The 14,351-nt window shown below is 44.4% G+C and overlaps 1 protein-coding gene across 1 annotated transcript in view; it reads left to right on the forward strand.

Annotated features, from left to right (window-relative positions):
• Positions 1–14,351, forward strand: part of SYNE2 (spectrin repeat containing nuclear envelope protein 2) — a 199,346-nt gene that overhangs the window by 161,468 nt on the left and 23,527 nt on the right. The window contains exons 100-101 of the mRNA XM_075150894.1: positions 2,979–3,137; positions 4,161–4,327. Of these exons, the coding sequence (XP_075006995.1) occupies positions 2,979–3,137; positions 4,161–4,327 (326 nt within the window). The remainder of the gene's footprint in view (positions 1–2,978; positions 3,138–4,160; positions 4,328–14,351) is intronic.

Here is a 14,351-nt window from a genome sequence, read left to right on the forward strand (position 1 = left end):
GCCAGCAAGCCTAACTTTTGCCTCCCTTTACTCACAAGTCAATAGCTTTTATTTTACAGTTTGTAAAGAAGTATTGAAGCGAGTTAGTATTTCATGTCTAACCCTTACTTAGGCAAAGGTAAAGCAATATTGGTGGGACTATTGCCAGAATAATGAACAGCTATGCTTATTTCACAAACTTTGGTGTGATGAAATAGTTATTTGGGTTTATTTTTTGCGTTGCAACGCAAAAGAAGAATTTAGTATCTCCGCCTTAAACTGGATAGTTAATCTACAACTACCGTTTTCTCTGTTACTGTTTCTGAACTCTGAAAATAATTCCAGAGACACCTGCCCCCCTCCTGAGAAGTATAGGCCATTATTTTTAAATCAGAATGCCTGAACCATTTTCCTAATGGAGATCTGTAGTTAAGCCTATAAATGAGAGAACTTTGTTGTTTTTCCTTTTTTGGTGAACTGCTGATGCCTGCTGTTTCAGCTGTGGTGAACAGCCCTGAAAATTAAGCTATCTTTTGCATGCACCCCACTACAGTCTATCCAAGTAGTAATTTCCTGTCGCAATTTAAGTTCAGATTTTATTCAAAATTTCTATTTTAATTTCCTGAGGGAACAACGTTTAGTTCAGACTATCTTGGCGAGAAGAAAGGGGTGACATTAGGCACACAAAGTCTGTAGTGGGAGGAATCTGCTCAGTGCTGCAGCGGAGGGACATACTGAAATGTTTACACAGCCCTAATGAGCCTCCGGAGAGCCTGCACTGATGCTCAGCGCTGGACACGAGGGTAGGGAAGCAGACTTTATCGGTTCTGCTGCTAGCACAACTGCTTTGTTTTGGCTAACAAATTAGAGGAGTTTGATGTATTGTGTGAAAAACAAATCTGCAGTATAAATGCGGAGGGGTGAAAGCCTTTAAGAGCGAGACGCGGCTGCAGCTGTCACAGCCATGGGAGTGGGGCAGCCAGACGCCTGTGCTGGACTGGGCAGGGACACAAACACACTTAGTGAGCAGATGCCCTCAAGAGATTAGCGTTCACATAGCTGCCCTTGCAAGGTACGTGTAGCTCAGAGATTTAACTATTCATATCAGCAAGTATCCTGTCCTAACGGTTGGACTCGATGATCTTAGAGGTCTTTTCCAACCTTAATGATTCTATGATTCTATGATTCTAGCATACGGGTTGGACCTGGGCCTTGATATTCTTTTAGCTTCCCTTGGGAATGCTCAGATTGCTCCTGCATCACTCTGTGGATGCAAAATGGAGGTGGTACCGGGGCAGCTGGTCCAAGGAGAAAGTGCTCAAAGCAATGGCTTGAAGGGCTCATATTCCTAGAAACTTGTCTGGGATTTTTTGGCTCATTCCTGTTTTACCCCCGATTTGTATTGCTTAGCCAGCTAAAAGGTGCTTCCTGCTCTTAGAATCCTGCCTTGCCTCATGCTTAGCAGGCAAAAATGGAGTCAGGATCATTTCAAGATTTAATGGTGGTTTTGCTGACATGCATAGTCTCTTCTTCTACTCACCAAGTTAGCTCGTCTCCGCACATGGGAGATGCTGCAAGTGGTAGAGGAAGGATGAGGGATTTACCCTTCATACCTCTGAGGCTGAGGGTACCAAGGGAGCATCCCAGAGCAGAGGCCCTTTTAGGGAGACTTTCTGAGGTCCCTGGGATGTCCAGGAAACTTCTTCCCATTGAGAACTTTAGAGATTGTTTCCCTGTGCTTTCAGCCTCATCTCTTCCCTTAGATCAGCATGAAAGATTTGGAAATCACTTTCATCTCCACATCCCCTCCTTAAAAAAAGTCAGAATTTAAAGGGCAAAGCAATATAGTGGGAGATCACTTGGTGCCTCCTATTTTGATCCTGGTGTTACGTGGAGCTGGTCTTGCTTCTACACTACAGACTTAAACTTCGCTCTGAAGTACAAAATAGTGTTAGAGATTAGTCTAGGAGAATCAATAATGGAATTTTGAGGAGTCATATGCTGTATAAGGTGCATGTGAGAGGTGAAGAGGGAATGTTCTCTGCCATGGGGCGATATTTAGAGTGGCCATTCGCAGCCAAGGGAAGCAAAATATTATGCTCAGTCTTCGTTACTCAAAGTTTATTGATAAGGGTGAGGGGTTAGTTGTTTGTCTTGTTTTGGTTTAGTAGAACTTGTACCATTTTTTCTTCCTTTGTCCCATACATCTTAGTACAGGGATCCATCGAAGTAGATAGATAAATGAATACAAATATATATCTAAGAAATAGGCTAGAAATAAGTACTATTAGCTAGTAGAGTGGCCCTGCTTCTTTCTGAGATGTGGAAGCAGTGCTACTAGCTTTGCTGGTTCAGGCAGCAGCAGACCTTTAATTTCTCTGTCTAGACAATTTGTTTATCCATCCTGGCAAATGTAATTTTGAGGAAGAAAAACCCATAGTTTTCAATAAAAAGCATAGATTCTTGATGCTGATTTTTTTTTAAGTTCTCCAAGAACTGGTGAGCAAATGGGAAGAAAAGAGGGAGATTTTTATAGAGATAAAATAATTGCAGTCACTAGTTGCAAAGTTCCTCTTACAGTTGCAGAAAAATAAGAACTTACCTAGGTGTTATTTCTCTTGTGTTATATATGAGACCATACTAAACAGTATGTAGTAATTATATATTTTATATTCCTTCTTTGTTTGGCATTTTTAGGTTTTCACTGAGTAATATTTAAATTGTTATATAAGCTCATTATTTATAAAGCTGTCGCTCAGTTTAATTCTTCTGAGGGAGAGAATCTGGTGTTTGCTAGTCAACTTTTGGCCCTGCTATCCAAAATAAGATGTAATAACAATCTGCTTGCTGGCTTTGAAAAGAAAGCTAGAGACACTTGATAACTGCTCCTGCAAAATGGAATATGATCAAATGCAGACTAGAAATTAGAAGGCTCATAATTGCTGGTTTCCTTCCTGAGAAAGATGTTGCCAGCAGTTAATGTGTGTGCTTATCCATAGGTGTCTCTGCGTAAGCAGGAGATCGAGGACAGGCTCAATGCCTGGATTGTGTTCAATGAAAAGAATAAGGAGCTGTGCTCCTGGCTGGTGCAAATGGAAAGCAAAGTGTTGCAGACTGCAGATGTTAGCATTGAAGACATGATAGACAAATTGCAGAAGGTAAGTCGTAATGCCACTTTTCTTCAATTGCAGTCTGATAGGTCGTTATAGAGACACCATTCCTCATTTCTTCCTTGACTCTCGGAAGCGATACGTGGTATAAAACCAGCACGTACAGGCTTTTGTGAGAAGATGAGCTTTTCTAGCCTCAACTTTTATCTTCTTCTTGATGTTCAGATTTGGAGCATAATGCAAAACAGAAATGCCACCTGACTGCATTTAGGCATGGAGTGTGATGTATGTGAGTTGCGGTGGTGGGGGTCTGGGTTGTTGGGGTTTTTGGGCACACATGCACGTACAGCACTGCTCAGAGCTTTCCCTGATGGGGATCAGTGGTGTCCTGGGAGCATCTCACTGCTCTCACCACCTCCTGTATCGGCAGTTACGAAACTGGTAGTCAGAGGGCAAAGAAAAGATTGAAGGACGGGATAGGTCTTATGCCAGGCGAGCAAGAAATTACCACAACCAAAAATAAAACCTAGTTCTGCCTCTTCTCCTTGGTCGTCAGTGCAGTTAGTGCTTTCGAATACTTTCGTATTAGCTTGATTTTAAACAGGACCATTATTTTGCTGCAGTGTTCCTCCCCATGGCTTAAAGGTCTCGATATCTAATCCCAGATCTCCGCTGGATAAGAATACCAGCAAAATAAAGCCATCCTAGGCTTGAATTTGGGTTCTTTTGAGGTAGCTTGATTGAAAAATTATGTTAAATCAGGAAAGCAGAGACAAAATTAGAACATTAAACTGCTATTTTTAGGAGTACTTACTCCTGGCACTTGCAAGCCTTTAAGCTGCTTATTTTTTTATAGTGGCTTCATTGTGAGAGTGCTTTTCCATTGAGGGTTTTTTTTGTTTTGTTTTAAGTGAAAGGGTTCTACATGCTAATGTAGAAACCTCAGCCATCGCAAGCCAAACCTGACTTCACATCACACACGTGGGAAAAGAAACAGATAGTTTTGTTTTGGTTTTGTTGTTTTGTTTTGTTTTGCCCAGGAATTAAGCAATGTTTGTGTATATTTATCAGGATTGCATGGAAGAAATAAACCTGTTCAGTGAAAATAAGCTTCACTTGAAACAAATGGGCGATCAGCTAATCAAGGCTAGCAACAAGAGCCGAGTTGCAGAAATAGATGATAAACTCAATAAAATCAATGATCGCTGGCAGCATCTCTTTGATGTCATTGGAGCACGGTAAGAAAATTATTTTCAATGTTTTATATGAGATAAAAGTCAGAGGCTAGTGTCCTTGACCATCAGAAACAGACTGACACAACTTTTCAGTTCTGTTGAAATTTATTATTGAGAGTCAAATGAAACTGAAGTTAATGCTTTTTCATTATGACTTGTTGCTGTATTATGACACCAAATGTCTTAATTTATCTAGTGGTAGAGGGCAGGGTGTAAGAATTCATATAAAATATAATTTTAATCATGGGAGCTATGTAAAAGGAAGAGTCAAAGTGATTTCTCTGTTGCATGCATTGAATTGCAACTTAATTTTAAGGCAGTATGGTAGGAGTTCATTTGGGCTCTTTAGGAGAGCCTCCTGTTTTAAGACAAGCCTCTATTTCACCCTGTGTCTGAGTGCACAGAATTTGAGAATAGATTCCTGGCCTGTCTCTGTAGACAGTCAGATTTTATATAATGATAATGTTCCTTTTTTACATTCAAAAGTGTATGAAATTTCATTTAATATTAGTGCTATTTCTTTACTCAGTCTCTTTCCTAAAAACAACTGGAAGACCATACCATGAGTTTATTTTTTAAATTCAGGATCTTCTGTGTGATGGTGAAATGGAAAATACTATCAGTTGAAATTAAAACAAAAACCTGCATAGTCTAGGCAGTGACCTCTTCTTAAAGGATTAAACATCTTTCTGATATTAGACAGAGTTAAGAACATCATGATCATTTTAGTATTAGCCTTACTGAGACGATCCCATTTCACTAATATCTCTGAGTTTCTACCACAGCTTGGGAGGAGGATGCTAGGCCGGTTTCACCGCCTGCCCAAGTTTATTAGTAATCCAGAAATAATAAGGCTAACACCAAATTAGTCCTGGTCTAAACTTCTCTCCCAAGGTTTTGTTTCACCTGTAAACCTCCTCTCTGGGCCCTCAGAAGCTCTCTTGCTCACATTTGGGACAGTTAAGGTGGGGTGGCTGTGCTGTGACAATGTAGTGCTGTGTGCTGGATCTTAACCAGGAATGAGATCTGAATTAATGGTGACACATGCGCCGTGAATGATTAAGCAGAAGCTGCCTTCTTAAGATCTAACGCTTTGCAGATAGCCTTGCAATGGTTTGTCTCAAGGTGTTTTTTTATTTGATCCGGTGTGGGAAAGAAAGCTTCACTTTTGTAACAGCACTTTTTCTGTTCTCATCTTATGGTAACATGCAACTTTATAAACACTTTTATGATCATTTGTGTTCTGCTGTGTGTTAGTTTCGAATTGTAGCAATTTTTAAATGCAGATTAAAATGTACTATTTTAAAACTGAGGTAAGCATGGCACATTTCTAATAGTATTCAGGAAATATGCTGAAGAACTGATGGAATATTTAGAGATAGATCTGGCAGTCTTATTCAGGTAGTCTGTGACAACAGAGCACTTGTTTGTCTACCTGGGATTTCTTAAATCTTTACCTTCAGACAAGTGTATGGTGGTGCTTTGAGGTACGTTAATGCAGATTTGACTAGAGCATCAACGTAGCTCCCAGTATTGGATATCTAAGTGGATATTGCAGCTCCTGGGGAGTTGGTGTGATGCTTTATGATTGTTCCTACGTTCTTAATCCAAAAGGTCTGTAACATGCCCGCTTCTACTTATGATTTCCACCAACTTTGTGCTCAGGAGCAGGGTAATGAACTGGAAGGACCTGACAAAATGTGGTTTTAAGCAGCTCCCTCAGTGGTCCAAGGTTATCAGGCAGCCCAGTGGGCTCTGCTGGTCCTCTTGGGCCTAACGCTAACAGAGGTTCAGCGTATTGCAGCATTTTACAGCATGGGTGTAGCACATCTCCTCCCTCATCTAATCCACCTTGCTTGGGCTTGGCTCACAGCTCATCTGTTCTTGGCTGCTCAGCGATAAACAGTACCAGGCCAGACACTCATAATAGAATCTGAGTATGGTCCTAAGAGTTTATTTTGCCCTGTTCACAACCTTGCGACTTTCCGTTTCGAGATCCCTGCTGTGGTGGTGGCTTGCTGCTGAGATTTGAATTCTGAAGGAATTAAATTAGACTTCAGTTGACTGAAATTTCTGCCTCACCCATAGGTATGCTTTGGGGCACTAAGGAGGAGGCTCCTCCTATGCTTTTGGGTAGCCTCCCTGAAGCTCAGGTGATGCAGGAGAGGTGGCAGTTCTACGGTCACAGATGTGACACAAGTTGGGCTTCTTCATGGGGGAGCGGAGTGGGGCAAGGAGCCTTGGGCTAGAGGCAAGATGACTTGTGAGCATGGGTTGCGATGCCCCATGATCCTCCTTTTCTGTTTGCTTTTGCAAAAACTTAAACAAAAAAAATCATATTTAAGCTGTGCTGAAAGAGCACATGAAAACAGAGTGGTGGCAAAATTCGTGTTGGCCCTGTTGCATGAAGCCATCACAATCCAGACATCTTCACAGGATCTCAGACATCCACCATCACCGGTTTCATTCAATGGATAGGATGGGTTGGCTCCAGGGAGGTTGGAGCCTGTGGGGCATGGTACGGGGGGCTGTGCACCCACTGCTGCCCAGCGGAAGAGAGACTGCAGCACTGCACAACCGCTGTCGTGGCGGCATACCCGGATGAAGCCCTTTTTATTGGGCACTGCTTCATTTCTTGGGGAAGACAAAAAGGCATGGAGGAGATGCTTCAGGGCAGGACTGCCAGAGGGCCTTCGAGGGTTTGAGACAATTGAGGTAGGAGAATGCTGCCTGGAGGGAAATAATTCATTTCGACCGTGGCGGGGAGACAATCTTATATTGCTCCTGAAAAAACTACTTGTAGGAACTTATTTTCACAGCACCTCCGTGAAATGAGGAAGTGGTTTTGCTGCTGGCTTTTCAGATCAGTAGCTGCGGCAAGTAAATTGAAGTGAAAATTTTCTGAGTTTTTGGGTGCCGAATCTGTGACTTGAAGGTTTTTTTGACAAGTATTACGACTTCGGCACTTTCTGTTAAACCAGCTGCTGCCTTTATTCACACTTGCAGGGTGCATCTCAGGCCACTGCACTGCTTCCCTGGCCCCCAGTGGCTGTCCATCACAGGGGCAAGGACCAAATCTCACGATGTTGTCATGGCAGGCCAAGGCTTGGGCAGTGAGTAAACTACAGAGCCATGCACTAAGTAGGAGGAGAAAATGTACATTGAATAGCTGTGTGTTCGAAGCCAGTCCTCCATTCTGGGTGCTGACTCTTTCTAGGAGACAAGCACTTTATGATCCTGTGGTTAAAGAGTATAAAATAACCTGTATCCACAAAGGAGTCTAATTGAGATTTATAGCCAATTTCAGTTCTGTGGTTTCTCATGGCTCCATGGCTGACCCTGCAACCTGAGTAACATTTTATCTTTTCTGTAGTGCAGTGTATGGCTGTGTGACACCAACATGAAACCAAACCAGTCTCGAGCCAGTGAAACAATAGAGAGCATTCCTCCTGATAGCTTATTTCACCTTTTTAAACCAATAAATGTCCTGGGACAGATGGGCAAATTAGGTGAGCTCTCCATTTAGTCCTTGAAGTGATTCTCTTAGTTCATGATGACAAGTTCAGATTTGCCATATGGCTGCTCTTGCAGGACTTAACACTTTCATTATATGCCTGTGCTCGGCTTGTGAGGTGACAAAAGCTTTGCCTCGTGTGTTGCAGCCGGAGGGTGGCTTGGTGCAAACTTGGAAAAGTCTCAAAATGTTAATTCTTATGGGATGAAGTAACCATCAAGACATTAGTATACCTGGAAAGGAGAACAAATGAATTTCTGTTCAGCTCGGAAGATACTCTTACCAGGGGAGGTTCTCATGCTGAAGTCTCTGTTGATAGAGGGGGAATACAAACATACTAATAGGCAGAAAGGGAGCATTGTGCTGACTGTAAAAATGGACACAGAAAATCTCTTGCTTTTGTTCTCTTGTCACCAGCCTCGTAGCAGCACTCTGCCAGAAGAAACCGCTGCATGCTTGCACATGCGCCCAAGCGAAGGCCTGAAACAGTAGGAGGAGGAGTGTACAGGCTGCATGTGGGTGGTAGACAGCCAAAAACCCGTGGAGTGGCATTTACATCCCCGGCATGCTCTGGAGCACCACTCCCCGGCCATGCATTAACTGGCAAGAATTGCCAAGAGCTGTGTTATGCACAGCCATGTTCCTCGGTGTCCTTCCCTGGCCCATCCACCACTGACAGTAACTCCACGCTTTGCTTCCCAGCCCAGCGGGGAAGTGTGTGCCTTCTGCGCTGCTGTTTGCATGGTGCCTGCTGGCAGACTGGAGGAGCACCCGTGTGTCACGGGGGGGTGTCTGCGCTGCCTGCGGTTGTGCAAAGCGTTTGGATGGTGCTTCATTAAAGCCACCAGCTTCATCAGGGGCTGCCTCTGGCCGTTTTGGGTCTGCAGGACCAGTTGCTACAGTAACTAACGTTGCATTTCTGTACCTTTGGGCATCCTGCAGCTCTTCCCACTGCCGCTAAGCTGTGGAAGGGGGATGCCATTTCTCAGCTGCTCTGGCTGTGGGCACGCTGTGTTTTCTTACATGGTGGATCTGGTCTGTGTTCTCAGCCATGTGGAGAAAGGCACATTTTTTGTGTATGTAGCAGGAATGGGTTCAAATGACTGTGACCTTTAACGGAGCACAAAAATACAGGGAAGCTAGCAAGGCCAAATGTGCCTTCTCATTCTTTTAAATGTGAATCCTTGGCAACTAGGTCTTTCCCCTGTGTTCACAAGCTGCCAGCCCTCATTGCAGGGTCTAGGAATCTTAAACTGTGACAACGAAAGTCAGCCCCTTCCTTCCCACATCAAACTTGGGAGATTCAAGGTGTTTTCAGCTGGTTTCCTGCACACCCTGGCTGAAATTCCCAAACAGCCCAAAACTGCTCAGGTTGCAGTAAAATGGGAAGGAGTTGAAGCTCTCCAGTGACACCACCTTGTGCTGTGCAGGGGCTCCGCAGAGGTTTTATTGGGGAGCTCCAGTCAGCTGCCGCTCCGTGCTTCCCATTCCTCCCTGCACCCTCACTGCGGCTGGGCTGCCCCGACGGCTGCTCCGGCAGCAGCAGGCCCCAGCTTGGTAGGTATGGGGAGCGAGCGAGCTCATACCACCTCTCAGCTGGTCTCTCTATTTATTTTCTGCCACAATGCTTACCTTTTGGCAGGCCAGACCATCAGGCACCATGCGCAGCTGCAGCTGGGCAGCCCATAGTCAGTGTGGGTAAACTCCAAGTTCAAAGGTCGTCTTATATTGCTGCAGATCAGTATTGCACGGCAAGGGAAGCAAACTGTGCTACAGTGAGGCCCCCAGTTAAAGCCATGTTCAGCAGAATTATACTGGTTTGTGGCAGTATCACTGTAAAATCTCATTCTTGTAATTATTTTGGTGCAAAAAAAAAAAAAAAATCTGGGCAGTTGAAATCTCACTCACAAAGTGCCTGCTTGCTTTCCATGTTCTCCGGGCTCCCTGTCCTTTATGGATTACGCTTCTCTTCGGTGCAAAAGCTGTGACAGAATTAATTATCGTATCAGGCAGGATGGTTGGGCTTATTTTGGTTATGCAATGTGTGCGGACGTGTGCTGGGAGCAGGGGGGGAGCTGGTGGTGCAAGGGGAGTCCCTGTCTTCTGCACGCTGTCACCATTCCCAGTGTCTGCCTGTCAAGCTGGGAGGGTTATTTCCCCGTTTTCTGTCTCAGATCTACCATTTTGAATGCATTTTTGAACCTCCCCGGACCTTAATCAGGTTAAACTGTCAAGGGGACTGGGCGTGATTTACCTGTGCAAATGTCTGAAGCTCTCTCACGGTGTGCAGTGTCTTCCCAGGCACTTTTTATCCTGCCATGTATTGAAATGTGAGCGACTGGCAAGCCAACACAGGTCTGCGGAAGATGACCTGAATACCAAAAAACCTTTGATTTCAAAATCATACCTTGCATTTTTGGTGGGATTATCATAACTTCTTTATTTTTTTCCTGATATTGGCTGGGTGGGGAGTGACTTTCAATCCAAGGTTCTCCGACTTCCGCCTTTTTTTTGCACCCCGTGATCTCTGGCAGTCATAACACACAGCAATCATGACAGCGTGTTTTTCCACAAACGAATTATGTCATAAATGAAGATTAGGGGTTATTTTGTCTTCCAGAGTAACAGGCTACTTGCACTGGAGGCCTTCCGCCTGCACTGGAAGGTTAAAGAGAGGACAGGTTAGTGTGTGGGAGATTTAATTCGTACTTAAATACCTGGGATATAATGGTAAAGGCGAGAAAGAAGAATGCAGGGGAAGTAAGGATACATCTCTGTGCGTTGTGCCTGTGCGTGGATGTATGTTTTCTCATTTTTTTGGGTTCTCTTCAAATTGACTCTGCTGCAAATCATCCGGGTCTGAGGCTCCAATCCCTCTTTCACACAAGAAATGAGCCCTGCATCTACCTTTTTTGGTGCTGAAGCCTCCAGCCTGCAACCTTTTTGTTGCCAGCCGCGGGCAGCCGCTCAGCGTGTGCTTCTTCACGTGCTAATTCTCTTGTGTCAGAATAAAGCTCTGGTGGTTTTGTTCTGAGGAGGGATGCGGCCGTTTGCCAGGTAAAATACCAACCCAAAACGTAGGGGTTAAAACTGGGGTGAGCTATAGTGGCTCCCCAGCTCGGGGGTCGGGGAGGGGAGGAGGACGGGCGAGCCTCCCCCCCCGACGCGGGATGCTAAAGCGGCGAATAAATAGGGCATCTGTGGAGGAGGGGTTTCCTCTTCTATGCCTGCCGTGGTTGCACAGACGATCCCCCTTGCAGCTTGGGATTTGCAAGCTGAGGAATGGTTTTTTCTTGCGAACCGTAAGTGCCATGTTGGTAAGCGGCTGCGGGTTTGGTCGCGGTGGGTTTCGTTGGAGCAGGCATCGCTGGCGCAGCGGGACTGGCCGGCCTTGGGCGGCGGGGGGGAAGGGCACCGCAGTGCCGATGCACCAGTGGCTCCCCACAATTCGCCCTGGACAAGTGGACGAGTGGGAGATGCGGCGTGTTAGCAGGAGGAATAGTGCTCAGGGGCCCCTCGCTAAAAATCAGCTGTGTTTTGGGGATTTGCGCCCAAGACGGTGGAGATCTGTGACAACAACCTTTTGGACTCGCCGGCAGGGTAACGCGAGAAAAGCCTCCTCCGGCACACCCGCTGTCTGCTCTGCTCACTGTGCTGACACAACCCACGAACACGGGGGCTTCCTGTCATTGTACCAGGGCTTGGCGCTGTACAGAGAAACGTCCTTGCATTTTATACGAAGGCCTAAAATTTGCCTTTGACATCACCTCTCCAAATCAGGTCTTTTGTCCCTCACATGGTTAAGCTCGCCCTGCAACTTACTGAACAAAGGTTTCCTGGGTTGTGCATCTCATTTGCCTTACCGGGTTGTAAACAAACCTGTCAGCTGGCAGGGCAATTTCAGCTCCTATTCGGTTAAAAAGAAATGTATGTCATATCTTTTTCTGTTGACATTTGTGCTTGTGAAGGAGAGTTTGGAATATACGTCAGGATGTTTGTCATTCCTTCAGACACTAAATTTTGAATGTTATTTATGACCTTATTTGAGCTTCCCTGTACCTTTCCTGCAGCATTTTGACAGCTAATGCAATGCAATTGGCAGGATTTTGCAATTCTTTATGTTTGTGTGAATACATTTCAGTCAATTTGGAAGTGCCTTCTACTGCTAGATACTTCCTGAGTAGTTACTACAAAATATTCTGTGTATTTTTGTGGCTATGCAATGATTCAGCCTGAAACAGCTTAATGTATTTCTCTTGTAACCTAATGCTGGCAACTTCATCGAGGGTATTAAGACCCAAATCCAATCTTGAGTCAGGTCAGTTAGTCCTTCTGTTCACTTCTGCAGTCAGCTTTTAGTTATAATCTACTAGTTTTGTTCTTTTTCTGCCTCTTCTATTTTGGTGTAAAGATTAAGACATTTAGAAACTGGCTTTGTTTGGCTTATCCCGGGCATCTTATGCATGTGTCTAAGCGCTGTTTTATCTTTTAAGCTGGGCCCATTGCAAAGTACAAGAGATGTTTGATTTTGTTGGGGGTTTTTAGGTTAGTGGTGATATTTGTTGGTTTGGGTTTTTTTTAAATTATTACTATTTTTTTACTTCTGGGGCCATGTTGAATGGTGGCAGGTGAGTTCTCATTGGGAAGTGAACTATGGATAGGTAGGCCTTTATTCAGTAAACAGTAAGTTTTGCCTGTTTGACCAAATAACTTGAGAATTGCACTTTGTAGAGGAAGAATTCAGTCAACAGTGGTGGCAGCCTCGTCCACCTGCTGGATGACTGGGAGGAGCTCGTTTCCTCTGCTGCACTTGGACTTTTATTGCTGTTAATTCACTGTGTGTTGGGTGATTGGTCACCGGGATGTGGAGGGAGCTTTTGACCCCAGGCTTGATGGCTTGCACTCTGCATCCCCACCCAGCTCCCAGGAGGCCTGTCTTTCCATACAAATAGTCCCTTCGGGATGCATCTCAAAAGAGTTCATGAGGTTTCTTTCATGCAAAGAGCAGATAATTCGCAAGAATATTTGCAGTGTGCAGAAATGCATCTAAGAATGGTTGTTGCAAATGTAAGACTTTTGTGGATGTAATTAGTCTATTATTTTATGTATTTCTTCGAAGTATAGCCAGAGAAATGCCAGTTCCCTGTGACTTCTGTGCAAGCTGAGGGTGCTCAATGAGGATGCTCGACTATTTCATCATTTCACCTGTTGCTTCAGTGTAGAACCCCACCCTTTACCTTGGGCTCTGTGTCTGCTGACTGCAACAAGAGCAGATCAGCCAATGTGAACATCTGGACAAGGCTGCCTTCCTATTTACACACTGCACTAATGTGAACTTCTGTTAGGTTTTTTATTCTTCTCTGGCTGCTTAGCTCAAGTTTAAGATTAATGATTTAGAGCATTAAGGGTGGTTAAGTGACTGACAAATGCCATATTCTATCCACAATATATAACAAATTAAATTACTTAATTACAGTGGTGTATCTGTAATGGCAATTACTAGAAAGTAAATACAAGCTCGCAGTACCACAGTGATGCTATCTTTTGAGAGTGTTGCTTCTAGTAACATTAGTAGATAAAGACCCACATATTTATGTAATATCCATAACTTGAATTTTAGAGTGATTTCTAAGGCAAAATAATATTCTTGGATTCTAAAACTGTTGCTTTTTAAATGTATTGAATGTGCTGTGAGTCATAAAGACATTTATTTATAATCTAATATCCCTTAGTTTTGCTTTGGACTTCCTTGGCTATGTTCACCTACCTGTTATCCAATATGCAGGCTGAAGAAAGATGTCTTGCAACCCAAGAATTTTTCTGTAATGCAACTTCAGGATAGGAAACAGGTGGATACAGACAGAGAAGGGAATACAGGGAAGCAGAGATGATACTGAGCAGCACAGTAAGCAGTGCAGTCAGTGGGTCAGCTGTGGCATCAGATGGTCCCAACATGTGCATCTCTTGCAAGTCACCAGAGAGACATTTCCAAAGCACTAGTAGGGAACGTCATCGAATATGCAGAGAATAAATTGCCACTGGATACAGTCAGGGACAGTGCAGCGATCGAGCCTTGCTTTCCTCCCGACTGGCCTGAAGTCATGCAGAGTTAACAATGCAACAGCGTAGATGTTTGGCTCAGACTCTTCCTCAGACCTGGCTCTTCTAGCGGTTCTTCCCTTCGGTGCTCAACACAGAGCCTATATCATCCCATCTCGTTCCCGAGTCGCCCGTCTTTGGTGAGCCACATGCCCTGGGGAGTCACAGGCCCTGCTGAGCATCATAAAGCAACTGAATCCAAATTGACTGGTGGGACAGAAGCAGCGGGTAGGGTGGAGGAAGAATTAGGTCTCCTGGGTAAATTACTGCCAACTCATGACAGCACAAGAAAATGCTGTACAGTTACCAGAGTATGACATGTTCATTGAGTACCACTTAATAGAAGGAGAACCAGGAGCAGGAAGATTTATACAGCAGCTGTTTGCTTGGGAGCCAGATGCCTTCTGCATACAG

Source organism: Calonectris borealis, chromosome 5 (assembly GCF_964195595.1).
Source record: "Calonectris borealis chromosome 5, bCalBor7.hap1.2, whole genome shotgun sequence".
NCBI classification, from domain to species: domain Eukaryota; kingdom Metazoa; phylum Chordata; class Aves; order Procellariiformes; family Procellariidae; genus Calonectris; species Calonectris borealis.